Source organism: Haemaphysalis longicornis, unplaced genomic scaffold, assembly GCF_048455015.1.
Source record: "Haemaphysalis longicornis isolate Haplotype H1 unplaced genomic scaffold, Haemaphysalis longicornis Haplotype H1 scaffold_1, whole genome shotgun sequence".
NCBI classification, from domain to species: domain Eukaryota; kingdom Metazoa; phylum Arthropoda; class Arachnida; order Ixodida; family Ixodidae; genus Haemaphysalis; species Haemaphysalis longicornis.
The window spans coordinates 315398108-315412595 of NW_027526203.1; the positions used below are offsets into that span (position 1 = coordinate 315398108).

Below are 14488 nucleotides of genomic sequence, written 5' to 3' on the forward strand. Positions count from 1 at the left end.
GACTTTGAGCACCCTATTCGAAGCTTCTTGATACCATGGGGAGACCCAATGTGTCTCCTTATGTGGGTGGTTGACCGTCGCGTTGAGCGCTGGGTTGCCCAGTGGAGCCCGTGAGCTACCTCTGTGCAACTGCAAGGTGTCCCACCCCACGGCTGTAATTTTTTTCGGAAACAGCAATTGCGTTGCCCTACATCGTTTGTTCACCAGTTCTTTCGATCATGTGACGCCCGTGTGTACGAGATGTCGGCGTAACGTTAAAGAACCCCAGGTGGTCAAAATTAATCCGGAGCCCTCCACTACGGCGCGCCTCATCGCCTGCGTTGCGTCGGCGCGTTAAACCCTACAATCAAATCAAAATCAATCTTCCCATCATGTGTGCGCTGTTGCGAATCCTAGAGAACCGTTGCAATCCCCTGGCACGCCGGCAATCGAGCGCGCTGGCTAACAGGTATGGTGTTTAACAGGCACGCTGTAAAGGAGCACGCTCGTATATACGGCTCGCTCGTGAGTGCGCGCTCGTAGAAACACTAACCCCTCGGCTGTCACTGAAAAAAAAAAAAAAAGTGCACGAGTGGAGCCAGCGGGTATTACGAAACACGGGCAGTATCCCCCATCTCCCCCCCCCCTTTCTTTTTATCACGAGAGCGATGATTTGACCGCGAGTTTCAACGGCGGTAACGCGACCGACTATAACAAGATCAAGCATCGACGTTGCGGCACTAACAGGGGAGGATTAGAGCATGTCATCGGGAGTATATAACAGGATGCGCGCCGCGATACGTCCTCTACCAATGTCGGTGGTGTAGCGATATCCAAGCAGGGCAAGGATGCTGCAGCCGCTCGCAGCTCTACGCCGCGCCGTCGTGGTGCCTGTTACGCCCATGAGCCTAGCAGCAGCGGAGACGCGCGTGCCGATGCAGCTAGAAGCTTGAGAGGTTTCGCCGCACAAAAGGGGAGCCTGAAGCCAAGGATGACCAGTTATGCAGTGAGCACGGAACTGTATATAGCCATACATGCACACCACTACACATAACGACATGTGCGAATCGAAAATAACTAAGGTGTAGGAAGAACAGATGCGAAAAAAAAAAACCGGTAAAACGAGCTAAGTTGCGGTAGCAGAGCGTATCGGCAGTACTTTTGAAAATAAAACTGTGAAGTTCGTCGGTTAATTCGCGCCATTATAGCTGCCAGGGACATGAGCAACCCCATTAACACTATTCCTCTAAATACTCTGGATACACTAGCAAATAGAATATAATCAACGACGAGTGCGTGCCGTTAGTAATCACCGGTCCTCAAGCACATGCTGTCGCATTTCGCCGTGTTCAGAGCAGGCAAATATATCCCGTTTTTTCTCCCTATTAACAAGAAATACCTTTTGTTTTCTTAGAGGCTGCGCAAAGTCAAACAGGTAGCTCTTATGTGACCAAAAGAGCCGTGGGGGTTGTGTTCGGGTGGTTGGCCAGGATACAGTCCCACACTATTTAACAGCCACTGTACAGAGCGCTGCAGGTTGTCAGCAGCAGAGTTTCTCGGGTGCACGGGATGCAGTGCTCGAGAAGTGGAATTCTATGGTTTGGCGCTAAGAAACAAAGCCCCTGAAGGGTAACATGTATTGGCATAAAACAGGTGGCTAAAACACGAGCTACGCGGAGTCCTGACGTGTCGCACTTTTCCTTGCATTTTCAAATGTTCTTTTGAACAGGCATTAATTTTTATGGCGCTCTTAAAGTGCACCAAACACCCTGCACGCTGGAGTTTGAGTAAGCCCAAATTCACACAGCTGTTTTTCACCCCGTCACGTCACCGTCACGTCACCGTCTGCCGTCACGGGCGACGGTTTCTCGGGCGATTTCTCGCCGAACACGGTGCGACGGCGATGGGACGTCGAGCTCTACGTTTCCGTTCCGTCACCGCGACGGGACCACGCCCCGCGGTAAACCAGCCAATCAGAAAACCTAAATTTTTACGGCTAAATTTAGAAAAAGTGAGAACACGCAAAAATCTAAGCCATTATTTATTCGTGCATTACAGCAATTATAGTCACATTGTATCGGGTATATCACTACATTTTCTTTGCTTTTCAGATTAAGCAATATCAATCCTAGGCTAAACTGATCACTGGGCAGACGACCCTGTACTCTGAAGGAGAGCCCCAGTACGAAAGCTCCTCCGTCACGTCTCCATCGCGCTTTTTTGACGTGACAGTGCCGTGACGGAGAAGGTGACGGCTGTGTGAATGCTTTTTGCTTTTCGCTTTTGCTTTTCGCCTCCATCAGAAGTTTTTGCTTTTCGCCTCCACCAGAAAAGCGGCCGGCGCGGCCAAGAATCGAACCCGCGACCTCGTGCTCAGCAGCACAACGCCTTAGCCACTGAGCCACCACGGCGGGTTCCTACCCATATTCTCTCACTGTAGCACGAAATTTGAAAGTTTTTTTGTTTAATTTCTGGTGTTTTTGTAGTTAATAAAAAAACATTTTGCGAATGCAATGGAGCTGGGTGAGTTGTCAAAGGCTAGTTCTTTTAAATTGAACACTGTTTTATTTTGTCTTCACGGTCCCTTTAGAAACTGTGGCTACCGTGGTCGTAGGTATGTTTCCAAGGTAGCCAGAATGGTGTGCGAAATCTTGAAATGCGGCGCAGCGAAAACTGCGAATTATTTTCAGGAAATCTTTATACGCACTACTTGAAACTGACGTGGGCGGTGAACGGCCTAATCTGATTGTGAAGGGTCTTATTGCGGCCCTCAGTACGGCTAAGGAAAACATGGTGGCTAAACGACGCAGGAAATGTGCAGCTGAATATTTGAGGCTTAGACAAAAAGTGTCAAGCTCCTTTGAATAGATGGCTTTCGACACCGCTGCGGCTAGATCGCCTGGATCATGAGACCTATTGACGGCGCCGCGTTCAGGAAGTAGCAGGTGTTCAAACACCATACACTCGTGACAAGAGGCGCGGTGGCAGCGTTAAGCCCAATTGAAGTCAGCTGGTGTTTGTAGAATCAACGTCCTCGTCATATTGAAAATTTGTTCAGCGGTTGGAAGGAAAAAGACTACACAGTTGAGGAGGCGGGAAAAGGGGTGAGAAATGCTCTTAGAGGTGAAAAAAAAGGTGTTATGAGACCTGTTTTTTAGGTTGTATGGTTCTCTAGGGCTTCGCCTCCGATTAATCTTTCTTTCTCTTCTGTTAATATAAAGCAAACCAATCAAGGAAAAAATTACACCATCTTCCCGTGAGGAACCCTGATGAGGATACGAAGCATTATGGGGGTTCCCTGTGGTTCCATTGTGTTGCCGTTAGGTTGAGTGATCTGCTGTTTAGTAGCGTCAGAGGGAATTCCGCGTCCGGGTCCACACCGGTGGCAAAGGCACGCAAGTACTGTTGTGTTACGGTGAGTAGGCGGTGGTTCTCGAGGCGCCGAAACTCGTCCGTCATGTTCTTGTCGATGTTGTCGTCTCTGTGGTAGAATCAGTAGTACCCGTCAGCGTTAGTGAGGTAAAGGTTGTTGACGTTGGTGGACCGGCTGAGAGCAACGTACACGCCCTCCTCTTCGCAGCTTTGTCTTCTTCTCCTTCTTCTTCAGCAGTTCCCCTACGGGAAGATGACGACGGCGGTTGAACGCGAAGCTAACTCGTGATGGATTCTTTGGTTGGCCAATCCCTAAGGGCATCCTGCCACAATCATCATCAGATGTGCTGCGGACGGGGCACGGACGCGGGACATCCCCCCGAGCAAGAGATGCTTCGCATCTTAAAAACTTGGCATCACCCTTTTTTGGTCATATGCAACACCTACAATGCTGCATCCATAGTGGTGGGCGGTAAGTTATTCCCCAAAAGTGGTGCTTAATTTAATACTTTGTCAACATAAAACTCTTACGGGGGACTGAATGAGTTCTTGTCACGGAAACAAGCTGAACGACAGAAACCTAGTTTCAACGGGGTGTTCGTGCGTTGCAAACCTCGGCTGTGTTTCTTCTTGCGGTCATTTCCCCGCATGGTTTTTGCAGCAGAGAAGTTGAGAATCCTCGGGGATGCTTCGAAGGGTGTCCTACAGCGGAACCTCTAGCCCTTGCTGACGCCCTGTTCATAGGTCACCCCCAAGACGGCGCAGGGACTTGCGTCGCGTCCGTTTGCGCACCTCGTTTATGTTCCGGCGGTACCTTCAGGCTAGGTGACCTGGTCGCGGCGCCGGAACTTCTTTGGTGGCGCTGCAGTCACACCAGCAGAACGTCACAATGTTTTTAGCTTGTCGACGAATACGATGACTGGAATAGTTTAATTTTAGCTGCTTGGTCAATTTATTGCTCAGGTTGCGCGAACGCGACTTTTGTGCGTTCCCTTGTGTTCGGTTTTGCCGCATTGCTTGCTCCTCGCGGGAACTTGCTTGACAAGATGTCGGTGAGGGAGACCTACCTCCTCGCCGAAGGAGCGTCTTGTGGCCGGCGAGAGCGCGCGGGACGCAAGCTGCGGGAGGTTAGTGCTCGGGAAGCGAAGTGACAGGACACGCCTGTCGAACTCCTTCCTACGATGATCGGGCAAAAAGAAGAATGGGACAATCCGTCTCTAGTGCGTGCGGCAGGTTGTCTGTCCGGTTTATTTTCGCGCTCGCAAGTACTTCACTCGTCATGTCTGGTCGCGGTAAGGGCGTCCGGATGTGAAGTGGGGCTTCGCGGTCGTTATGTGCTGTGTTTGCAGTGTTGTGTGTTCATCTTTTTCTTTCCAGCTCGGATACACCCCGCCACAGCCATCCCGGGTGAGTCGTGAGGGTTCTTTGCTCGCCAGGCGCGTGTTTTAGGTAGGAGTGATATCTCGGTGCCTTCGCGTTCGCCATGGCAGCTCAGGATGCTCGGCTTAGGCCTTTCACCTTCTATGCTCGACTCCCGAAAGGGGTGACGAACGTGGAGCTGACGAAGATCCTTGTTCAGGTGCTCTCGAGGCAGGAGCTTGCGGGCGTGCAGGATTTTGGAGCGGGCAGTTTCGAAATCTTTTTCAAAAGCAACAGCGCAGTCGAACATTTCCTGAACAACCCTGTCGTCACCGTTCGTTACCAAGATGTTCGGTTTGACTATCGCGGGTCACAGGCAAAGGTGATCAGGGTGTTGCACTACCCAAACGACCAGCCGGACGAGGCTTTGTGCCGTGCTCTCGGGTCGTTTGGGCAGGTCCACAGCTGCTCGAATGAAAGTGTGTCGGGTTTCCCGGGCGTCTGGTCAGGTGTGCGTAGGATGCGCGTGGATATGAGCCGGGCAGTTCCGAACTTGGTAGCTGTAGGCAGATTCACAGTGCAGCGTGAGTACGAGGGTGTTGTGCGCCTCTGCTTCCGCTGTGGCCTTCCCGGCCACTACGCGGCTACTTGCACGACGCCCCAGTGCAAGCGCTGCGATCGGTTTGGCCACGAACAGTGCGAGGCGCCCTGCACCAAGTCTGCTGGCAATCACGCTGTTTCGGAGTGCAATTTTCGCTCGTTTGCGATGGTGACTCAGCAGCCGCCGCCTCCCGCGGGAGCGGTCTGCACTTCAGTAGCTCCTGTCCAACAGGATAGCTCTAGCTCCATTCAAGCTAGCGGCGCAGGGAGCATGGAGTACGAGGGGGACGGCGGGCGTTCCGAAACCCTGCGGGCAGTGCGGGAAGTGCAGTTGGCAGCCACCGCTCCAGAACAATCGGTACCTGCTGTTGCTTCGGCGATAGAGGATGAAGCCGAGGAGCAGGTGGTTGAAATGATGCAATCCGTCGAAGAGGCACCGCAATCGGCCAAGAGAAAGAGGCCACGCCATAAGAGGAAGTCGCACACCCTCGCGGCAGGCACGAGTGCAAACGACGGCTCAGAAGACGAGCTATCTCGAAGCTCGCGAGACACCCCCAAAGAAAAACGAGCCGCTGTGGACGGCAACGAGTCCTCAGGGGACGAGGCAGCAGCTCTGAGGAGATGTGTGCTGACTCTTTCCCTCTAATTTCCTCCAACGAGCAGTGGGAGGGGGCGCTGGGTAGCTCTGACCTAGGGAAACAACTCTCCCTCGTGGACAGGGCTACGCTAGTCGCCGCCAGGCTGGAGCCTGCGGCCACCCCGACCCCTTAAACCTACTGCAAATAATAAAGTTCTCTCTCTCTCTCTCTCTCTCTCTCTCTCTCTCTCTCTCTCTCTCTCTCTCTCTCTCTCTCTCTCTCTCTCTCTCTCTCTCTCTCTCTCTCTCTCTCTCTCTCTCTCTCTCTCTCTCTCTCTCTCTCTCTCTCTCTCTCCCCCCCCCTCGGAAAGCGGGGATGCAATTGAGAATCCAGTGAGCCCCGAGTCCAGCTTACAAGGCAGTATATACATCAGTCTGCCAGCGGACTAAACATGAACCAGTGCTCAAACCGATGGCTCTCGAGCTGCGCCGCGCTCCGCGGAGCAGGGACGACGGAAAGCTGACTTAAAGCAGAACCTAGCAACATGACACTGGCACTCCTACGTCCAGGAAAAAGGACCGTTGCTCTAAACAAAAAACCCCACACCACCCAGGGGACCCTTACCTGAGCAACGTAGTTGGATGATGATGGTTGGATGAGTTTTTTAATTGCTCTGTGGCGAGTACGCCTGTGCGACCCCCCCCTCCATCTGACAACGGTAGGGACAATGGCTGCCATCGGCGTCTGAGCGAGGCAAACGCGAGCGCGCTGAGGCACTCCGGAGGTGACTGTTGTCGTGGTGAGTCGAACCCCTCAATTCCCTCAAATTGCCCGGGCGAGGAAATAGATTCTCGATGTCAACCAGCTAGCCTGCATGTTCTTTGTGTGTTTATTATTCAGTAATAAATGAGCGAAAACACTTGTCGCTTCCTTTGTTCCGTCGAGCTACGGCCCACCGCGGCTGGCGCGGTACAGCGCGCTGCAGTCGCGGGGTGGGAGTGAGCCTGATAGCTGGGCGAAACGAGAAGACAAAGGCTGATTAGTGTCTCTCTTAGGCGGTTTTGGAATTACATGGAAAAGTACGTGCCCTACTTTACCCCTCTATCTCCCACAAGGTAAAGCCAATGTCGAAAAAGGTAGTGTGAACAGGGGGCGGGCAGATTTTGGCAAACCGGAAAGCGAGAGCCTTTCCGTATGAAGCCTTCACTCTGAAAGACACACACACACAAAGCTATGCGGACAATTGTAAGTGCAAACAGCTGCAAAAATTACTGTTGTCAGAGGGAGAAACAAAAGGACTAAATTCGAAATTTAGAATTTGGTGAAGAAACGGAGAGTATATTTTCACGCTGTCGGTATATTCGACGCACCAAGCTACAACCGGCAGTTCTAGCTGAAAAAAAAAAAAAAAAAAAGAAAGAAAGAACGCGCACGCGCACACTTTGTTATTCTCAGGTTGCTATTGTCCGCATTTTTTCAATATTCAGCTATTTTAGTTTTCTATACCGCGTATAGAACGAAATACAAAACTCCTCGGAGCACGAACGTCTGCTTACGAATATTGAATGCGAAATCCACATACTGGCCATGCTTACCAAAGCCTTCGTTACATCCGTATCGTGTTTGCGTCTCTTTCTTGGCTTTCCTTTCTTGTTTCCTGGCTCCCCTGACAGCCTTCCTCCTATCTTATGCTTCGGCTTTGTTGGCGTATTTGCGTGGTCGACCGCGCTTAGCCGGCACAGAAACTGGAGGTACATCCAACGCACAGGCACTTTTCATCACAAAAGATGTCAAGAATTATTTCACCAGTCAGACTGGCGACTGTTTCAGCGCTTGTGGTGTGTAACTCTGTCAGTCCTTCGTTAGAATGTGCGCTGTTCCTTCCCATGTATCTGACAAACACCAGCTAGCCCAAGATGGCACCCTTTTGGATTATGTTTACGCCACTACTTGCCAAGAATCAGCGCTGTCCGCATATGGCGTTCTTCGTATACCAAGGCATTCCAGCTATCGATAGCTGGAATGCCTTGGTATACGAATGCCAGCTATCGAGCTGGAATGACCAAGGCATTCCAGGTCGAGCAGGTTGAAGCTCGTCATGCTCGATTCCAGTTTCAGGGGGATGTAGAGATATTTTGTGGGCGCTGTATTTTTTTGTTGTTGTTCGAAAAGAGTGGGGATGAGTATAATTTTTAAATTTTCCTATCTGCAGCTAGGCCGACATGACAGTTTTGACCTCAAATGAGGTGAGACAGGAACAAAGCAAGATTGCTTCCAGTTGGAATTCTCCCCCATCTTCACACTTAGCCAGATAACGACTTCACGTCCTTTCTTTTCACAGTCCCCAAAAAATCCCCCCCCCCCCCCCCCCCCACACACACACACACGATTTGCCGTCCGGTCCCCAGCGGGTCGGCTTCATGCAACTCGGCCCTCTGCTTTAAATAGTTGCTCTAGGGCTGCGGGTCTCTTTACAAGAAGCCTTAGTACTAGAGCCACTGTAGTACTAGCTACCTAGTTTAAATAACACGCCAGACACACTTTAAAGCCACCCTCATGAACAAGAACTGGCCTTGGCTTGAACTTGTGCAGTAGTTCGAACCAAAAGCGATTTCCTGGCTATATATGCAAATTAGTCAATTGCTACACAGTTTCCTGATGTTTATTAATGTTACTTGCAGCTTATACCTAAGTATTTTGCACGGTGTTTTTTGGCGGTGTCGGACTCCTTCCGGGTATTAGCGGCATTCGTGTCTTAATCTCGCGTGAAAGATCTGTTATTAGAGCGTTTTAGCATAGCGGCTAGCGGAGGCTCACGCTACGGCGGTGGGTTACCGGGACGCGACTGCGCATGCGCGCGCGGGGAGGGCGAGGAGGTCGCCCCTCGGCGGAGCGAATGCGCCGGCATGGCGAGGGCCGGCCCGCGGAACTAATCCACCCTAGCGGAACGAATCCGCAAGTGTCCAGTCGAGTCCCGGTACCCGCCACCGTAGTGTTAGCAGGCGCTACCCGCTGCGCTAAAACCCTCTATTTACTCGTTCGATCAGAGTATGGCGCCGTACCCTGCTGCCTCCTACACGGATGCTCTATATTTTTCATACTGCGTTGGGGTTGTGGCAGCGCCAACCATGTGCGACTGAAGCTATGAAGAAAGCCTACACATCAGTGCTGCAATGGACACAGAGGGTGTCCATTGCTGAGCCAAAGCCACACTCTACCAAATCGTCGAAGAATTCCAGAGAAACCCAAATCTTCCCCTTATCCTTATTCTCTCGACGCACGTTAAAGATCCCCAGGTGGTCAAAATTAATCCGTAGCCCTCCACTACGGCGCGCCTCATCGCCTGCGTTGCGTCGGCGCGTTAAACCCTACAATCAATCAATCCTTAACCTCTCACGCGAGAGGCCGGGGAGTGGGCTGACCAGCTCTTGCCCGGAGACGCAGCTATTGCTTGCGTTCCAACGGAGTCTTGGACTAAAGACCCTGAACACGTACATTCCCTCATCGGCCCTTATTAAAGTTTTTTTTTCTTTAGCCCTCAGTGCTGCAACGTCATCCCATGAGCATGGCTAGACGGTCAGCGTTATTGGCTTTCCGAGATAAACATGCAATTAGTCCTTATTGCTCTTCACGTAGAGAGTTCGGTGGCGTCACGTGCTGGAGCCAGATACTGCATCGTCTTCCAGCGCCAAGCTTGTGGTCCATTCTGTCAACGCAGACTGAAGAAAAAAAATGATCTCCCTAAAACTGGCTTGTGCCCACAACAAATGCAGTGGGCACAAGCATCTAGTGATACTAGTGATGGCTCATCTAGTCATATATTTAGGTGACCAAATAAGCGATACAGCAATCTCGAGTATTTTGATGGTTAACGCCGACTTCCTCAAAACATATGAATAGCTGAAGAGGCAGGTGTCGTATCTGCTCGTGAAATTCGCTTGACGAACTAAATTTGAATGGAGATGTGTGGCGAAGACTTCCATAACCTGACAAGCAAGCAAAAACAGAAAAAACAAAAACAAAGCAAGGAGACTTCCCTTGTGGCGAGCAAACTTCAGACCTTCCTTTCAAGCTCCTATGTACAGCTCGCGACAAAGAAATTCCTTTCCCGTTTCTCTTCAAGCCATTCTACGTGACCGCGAAACTCGTGCATCTGTTCTCGGCGACTAGGACAAAGAGGGCTTTGCGCTGGCAGCGAACGTCTAAAGGTCAAACATGAAATAACTTGTCTGCAGATCACGTCTCTGGTGCACGAGCGTCCGAACTGGCTAATTCGCCTGGAACACGCACGCATGCGGTCACATACGAGCACGACCTGAAAGTCAACTTTAAGCGGAAGACAGGAGAGTTAGCCGCGCCAGTGGCCACACTAAAGACGGACCGGATCTCCTGGCGTCTTGCATGACGCGTCCGACCCTGCCTCCAGCCAACGCCAATGCGAGGAGCGCACGCACGTATATTGGCAAATTTCGCAGGCTACCCATCCTTAACACTTGTGGAGGGGTATACTAATTCGGTGAACACGACACACACACTTAAAGGGACCCTGAAACACGTACCATCGACTACTAGGAATGTATTTTGGGGTAAAGTCTAATGTCCCAGCAATCTCCTCCCGCAAGAATTTTGAAAATCCGTTCACTATCACCGAAACTAGGCGCGATGAGAAATCGCGCATAATCGTTCCCTCTCAACTCGACTGCGTACAACGCGACGAAAGCTGCGCGCTCTCTCCCGGAGAGGGGGGCGGCTCGCGGCGTTCTCTTCCGCGGCCTTCGCCAGGGAGCTTTCTCCTTTTCTCCGCGACGTGGAGGGGTCTATTTCCCGTCTGGTGCCACAAAAAAAACAGGCATCGGTGCCTGCTCGCAAGTGCGCTCTCCGGCTGGTAGGGATTTTTTGAAGCAATAAGCGTTTGTTGTAGAGTGGTCTGGTTGAAAAGAAGTATTGAGCTCATCACTCAAACTCCCTGCGAACTTAAGGGACACTGAAGTGATATCTAAACATTGCGGGATTACTAGCGCAAATTGTAGTCCGGAGTCCCCAGGCCATGTTTCGACCACTCTGGGCGCGTTTACGCGATTTTATTTAGTAGAAAAATTAATTCGAAAATGCTGTCCTCCTCTCTTTACGCTCGCCCATTTTCTGTGGCGTTTTCGTGTGACGTCGGGAGGAGCCGAGCTCGCAATTGGCTGCGCTACTGCACGGCTCCCCGGCCTTCAGACAGTTTCTGTCGTCCCAGCGTTTCGTCCGCCGGCCGCCGACGGGTCGTCGCAATTCGTTCTCTCAGTTGAAACGAAGCCAAGACACGTTTGTGAATGGAAGAATGTGCCTTTCTTTACTTGGTTAGTTTGTACACTGTATCTAGCTCCAAGTCAAGGTCGCTTCACACAAGCGCTGCACAAGCGCCCATGCAACGCTTCGCTGACTGGTACGCCAGTAGGAAAATATGAGGCCTCTTGAAGGCGGGAAAAGAGTCAGCGAAGTCAATATAGGTACTAAGGAAATAAAATCGACTGATACTTTTACCGTACAGCGTAAAACTAGGGTGAGGGAAGCACTTTCTTGCGCTGGGCGAACAAGCACAGCGGCCAGCAGCACGACTACGCATCTGCGAACGCTTTTCCGTCTAAGAAATGCAATTGCTAGACGTGAGATATTGTGGAAACTTGGGGGATGCTTACTGCACGAGTGCAAAACAACAAATAGTCACCTAAGCTGCTTGGAATGCTAAAACTAAATAAAAGTGTAAACTAGTTATACATTATATACCTTATATTTCCAAGGTCAGCGGTGCTCGCCTGTGAGAAGACGCCGTTCCGAGCGGCTGTGTTTCTCTATGCTAGAGACGCCGTTCCGAGCGGCTGTGTTTCTCTATGCTCTCAGCTGGAAACAGCGCATCGGCCACTGGCCGAGGTACTACTTCGTCCGGAACTAACATGGATACGTACAAGATCATCCTTCCCCGTCTGCCAACCGGTAATGTTGTCTTGAACACTGTCTTCCTGCATGCGGACTTGAAAGGCCGGCCATACCGTGCTCCCGATTTTAGGGATGCTCTGGCTCGCGTGATCAACCTCCGCGACGTCTTGTGTATAGGGCAATACCAAATGAGCCACGTGTGGATGGTTACTTGCGTCTCGAGCGCCGTCAAGCAGAAGCTAGTCCAGCTCGAGAAGTTCATCGTCAAAGGATTGCAGTGTATGGTGTTTGACCCGGATACAAAGAATGTTAAGATGAAGCTACTTTGGGTGCCGCGTCACATGGAAAACCGTAGAGTAACAGAAGCGCTCGAACCATTTGGAACCACCCAATCCATTACCAGAGAAATGTGGCGGTGTCCGGGAATGGACCATATGGAGACTGGAGCTCGCGAGGTGTCCCTTACACTAAAGGATGGAGTATCGGTCTCTGATGTGCCGCATATGATGGACATTTATGGGAGCCAGTGTCTTGTACTGATTCCTGGAAGGCCACCTCTTTGTTTGCGGTGCAGCAGGATTGGGCACGTGCGACGGCAGTGCCGAACACCCCGGTGCAACGAGTGTCGACGATATGGTCATACCGCAGAAAGGTGCGTCATGACGTACGCAGACAAGCTTCGGCATGGCCAAGAATCAACTACTGAAGATGTCTCCGCTCATGTCATGGATGTGACGGAGGTCGTTGACGCATCAGGTGAAGTTGGCCAGTCGGTGCTATCGGAAAATCCGGAGGCTGGGCCTCAAGATTCTTCGGCGGTGGATCGCAGGGAACTGGAGCCCTCCCCTGTGCCACCTGATCGTGAGCGGCAGGATGATTCCCAGTCTAGTAAGCAGAACCGGGAAGAGGAAATGGACACGCATTCGACAGCTTCGAATGACGCTTCAGGGGAGGTTCATGCTGCGGTACCTTTACCTGCCAGCGATGACACCAGTGATGTCTCGTGCGGAGAAGGTGGAGATGACAGTTCCGTCACCTTGCCGTCCGCATCCTGGGCGGATGCTGTGGCTCTACCAGATGATGTTCCGGGTGGTAACAGCGGATCGGTGAAGAGGCCAGCTCCTGCCGATGGCGAGGACAAGTCATCGAGCGCTGGCAAAAAGCAAGCGTCCAATGCTCAAGATTCTTCCGACATGGCTGTGGTGACTAGTTGTCTTGTGACGCGGGCTGGCTCCAAAAAGTCAGGAAAATCACTGTCATCCAAGACCACCCGCAAGGGTGGCACATCTGGAGGTGAAAAGGTTGCTTAAGAAGCTCCAACAAAATGGCAAGTGTCATAGCATTTCACGCGGCCACACTTAACGTGAGAGGTCTAAGAAACAGGAGAAGGCAATACCAGCTTTTACGCCTCCTTAAACGGATGGGCGTGGACATTGCGGCCATCCAGGAGACAAAGCTCTGCAGTGATGAGGACACGGCGGCTGCATTAGAACCCTTTTTAGAACATTACAACGTATGTGTTAGTCCCTCTGCAGGCTTGTCTGGTGGATGTTTTTTGGTTATTAGCAAGAAAGTTGAGTTTTCCAGTCTCTCCTGTAGTATAGATGATGCTGGGCGTTTTATTTGCTGTGACCTTGTTATGGTAGGAGTTGAATGGCGTATCATATGCATTTATGCTCCAGTGAATTGTCGGGAACGTAACTCCTTTTTTATGTCACTGGGGAATTTTCTACGCACACAACGGAAAATCCTCCTCATGGGGGATTTTAATTGTGTCTGCTGTGAGCAAGACCGATCTAGACCACGTTCACAATACGACCAAAGTGCAGCCACCCTGTCTGATTTAGTGCATGATAATGGTCTTGTTGATGTTGGTCAGGTAAAAGGGAGTACCATGCACTTTACTCACTTTCAGAGCAATTCGAATGCCCGTCTTGACCGCATATACATTTCAGCAGAAGAGATGCCTAGCATTTCTGACTATATTGTACGCCCGATTTTCTTCACAGACCACTGCATGGTATCTGTTTGCTTAGGACGTTCAAGACCGCGTAGCGTGCTGCCTCAATGGGATCTGTGGAAGCTTAATACCTCTTTATTGGCCGATGGAATATTTTGTAAACGTATATCCGATTGCTTGACTAGTATTCTTGAAACACACAGTCTTTCTTTATATCAGAAATGGGATTTATTCAAACAGGAGGTAAGGGATTGCGCAATAGAAGAGTCCGCACGCCTTTCGTTTTTAAAACGTTTTTATGTACGGGAACTAGCTCGCACATTGGTAGGGCTTCATGAACTCGAAGCGGTCAGTCCGGGATCGGGTGTAGAGGAAATTGGCATTGTTAAGGCACAACTTCAGCAATATGTTACCGAAAAATACCATGGCGCTCTAATTCGGTCGAGAACTGAAAAATTCTTTGATAGTTACCCCACTCGTCGTTCACTAAATGATGAGCGGGAGTCAGCACTTGCGAAGGAGGTAATCGAAATTCAACATAACGGTATTAAGTACACTGAAGCAGCTGGAATTGCTAGTGCTTTCCATGACCACTACAGCACGCTATTTGCGGGGTCAAGTCTATTAGCTCGGGGGCAAGAATTTAGTTCTCTCATTGATTTACTGCCAAAGCTGACAGACGATGAGTGCGCTCTGGTTTCTGGGCCTATTACACTCGAAG

General features: G+C 50.9%; 2 protein-coding genes across 2 annotated transcripts in view; one reads left to right on the forward strand and one right to left on the reverse strand.

The window, feature by feature from the left end:
- LOC144150782 (GTPase-activating Rap/Ran-GAP domain-like protein 3) overlaps positions 1–14488 on the reverse strand; it is a 751818-nt gene that overhangs the window by 299229 nt on the left and 438101 nt on the right. The window lies entirely within an intron of this gene.
- Positions 11754–13117, forward strand: LOC144174816 (uncharacterized). Its single transcript, XM_077703723.1, has one exon. It carries the CDS (start codon positions 11762–11764, stop codon positions 13115–13117), a length of 1356 nt encoding a protein of 451 aa, XP_077559849.1. The 5' UTR covers positions 11754–11761.

Coding starts and splice junctions, on each gene's coding strand:
- LOC144174816 (XM_077703723.1), top strand. CDS start 11,762: ATGCTCTCAGCTGGAAACAGCGCATCGGCCACTGGCCGAGGTACTACT.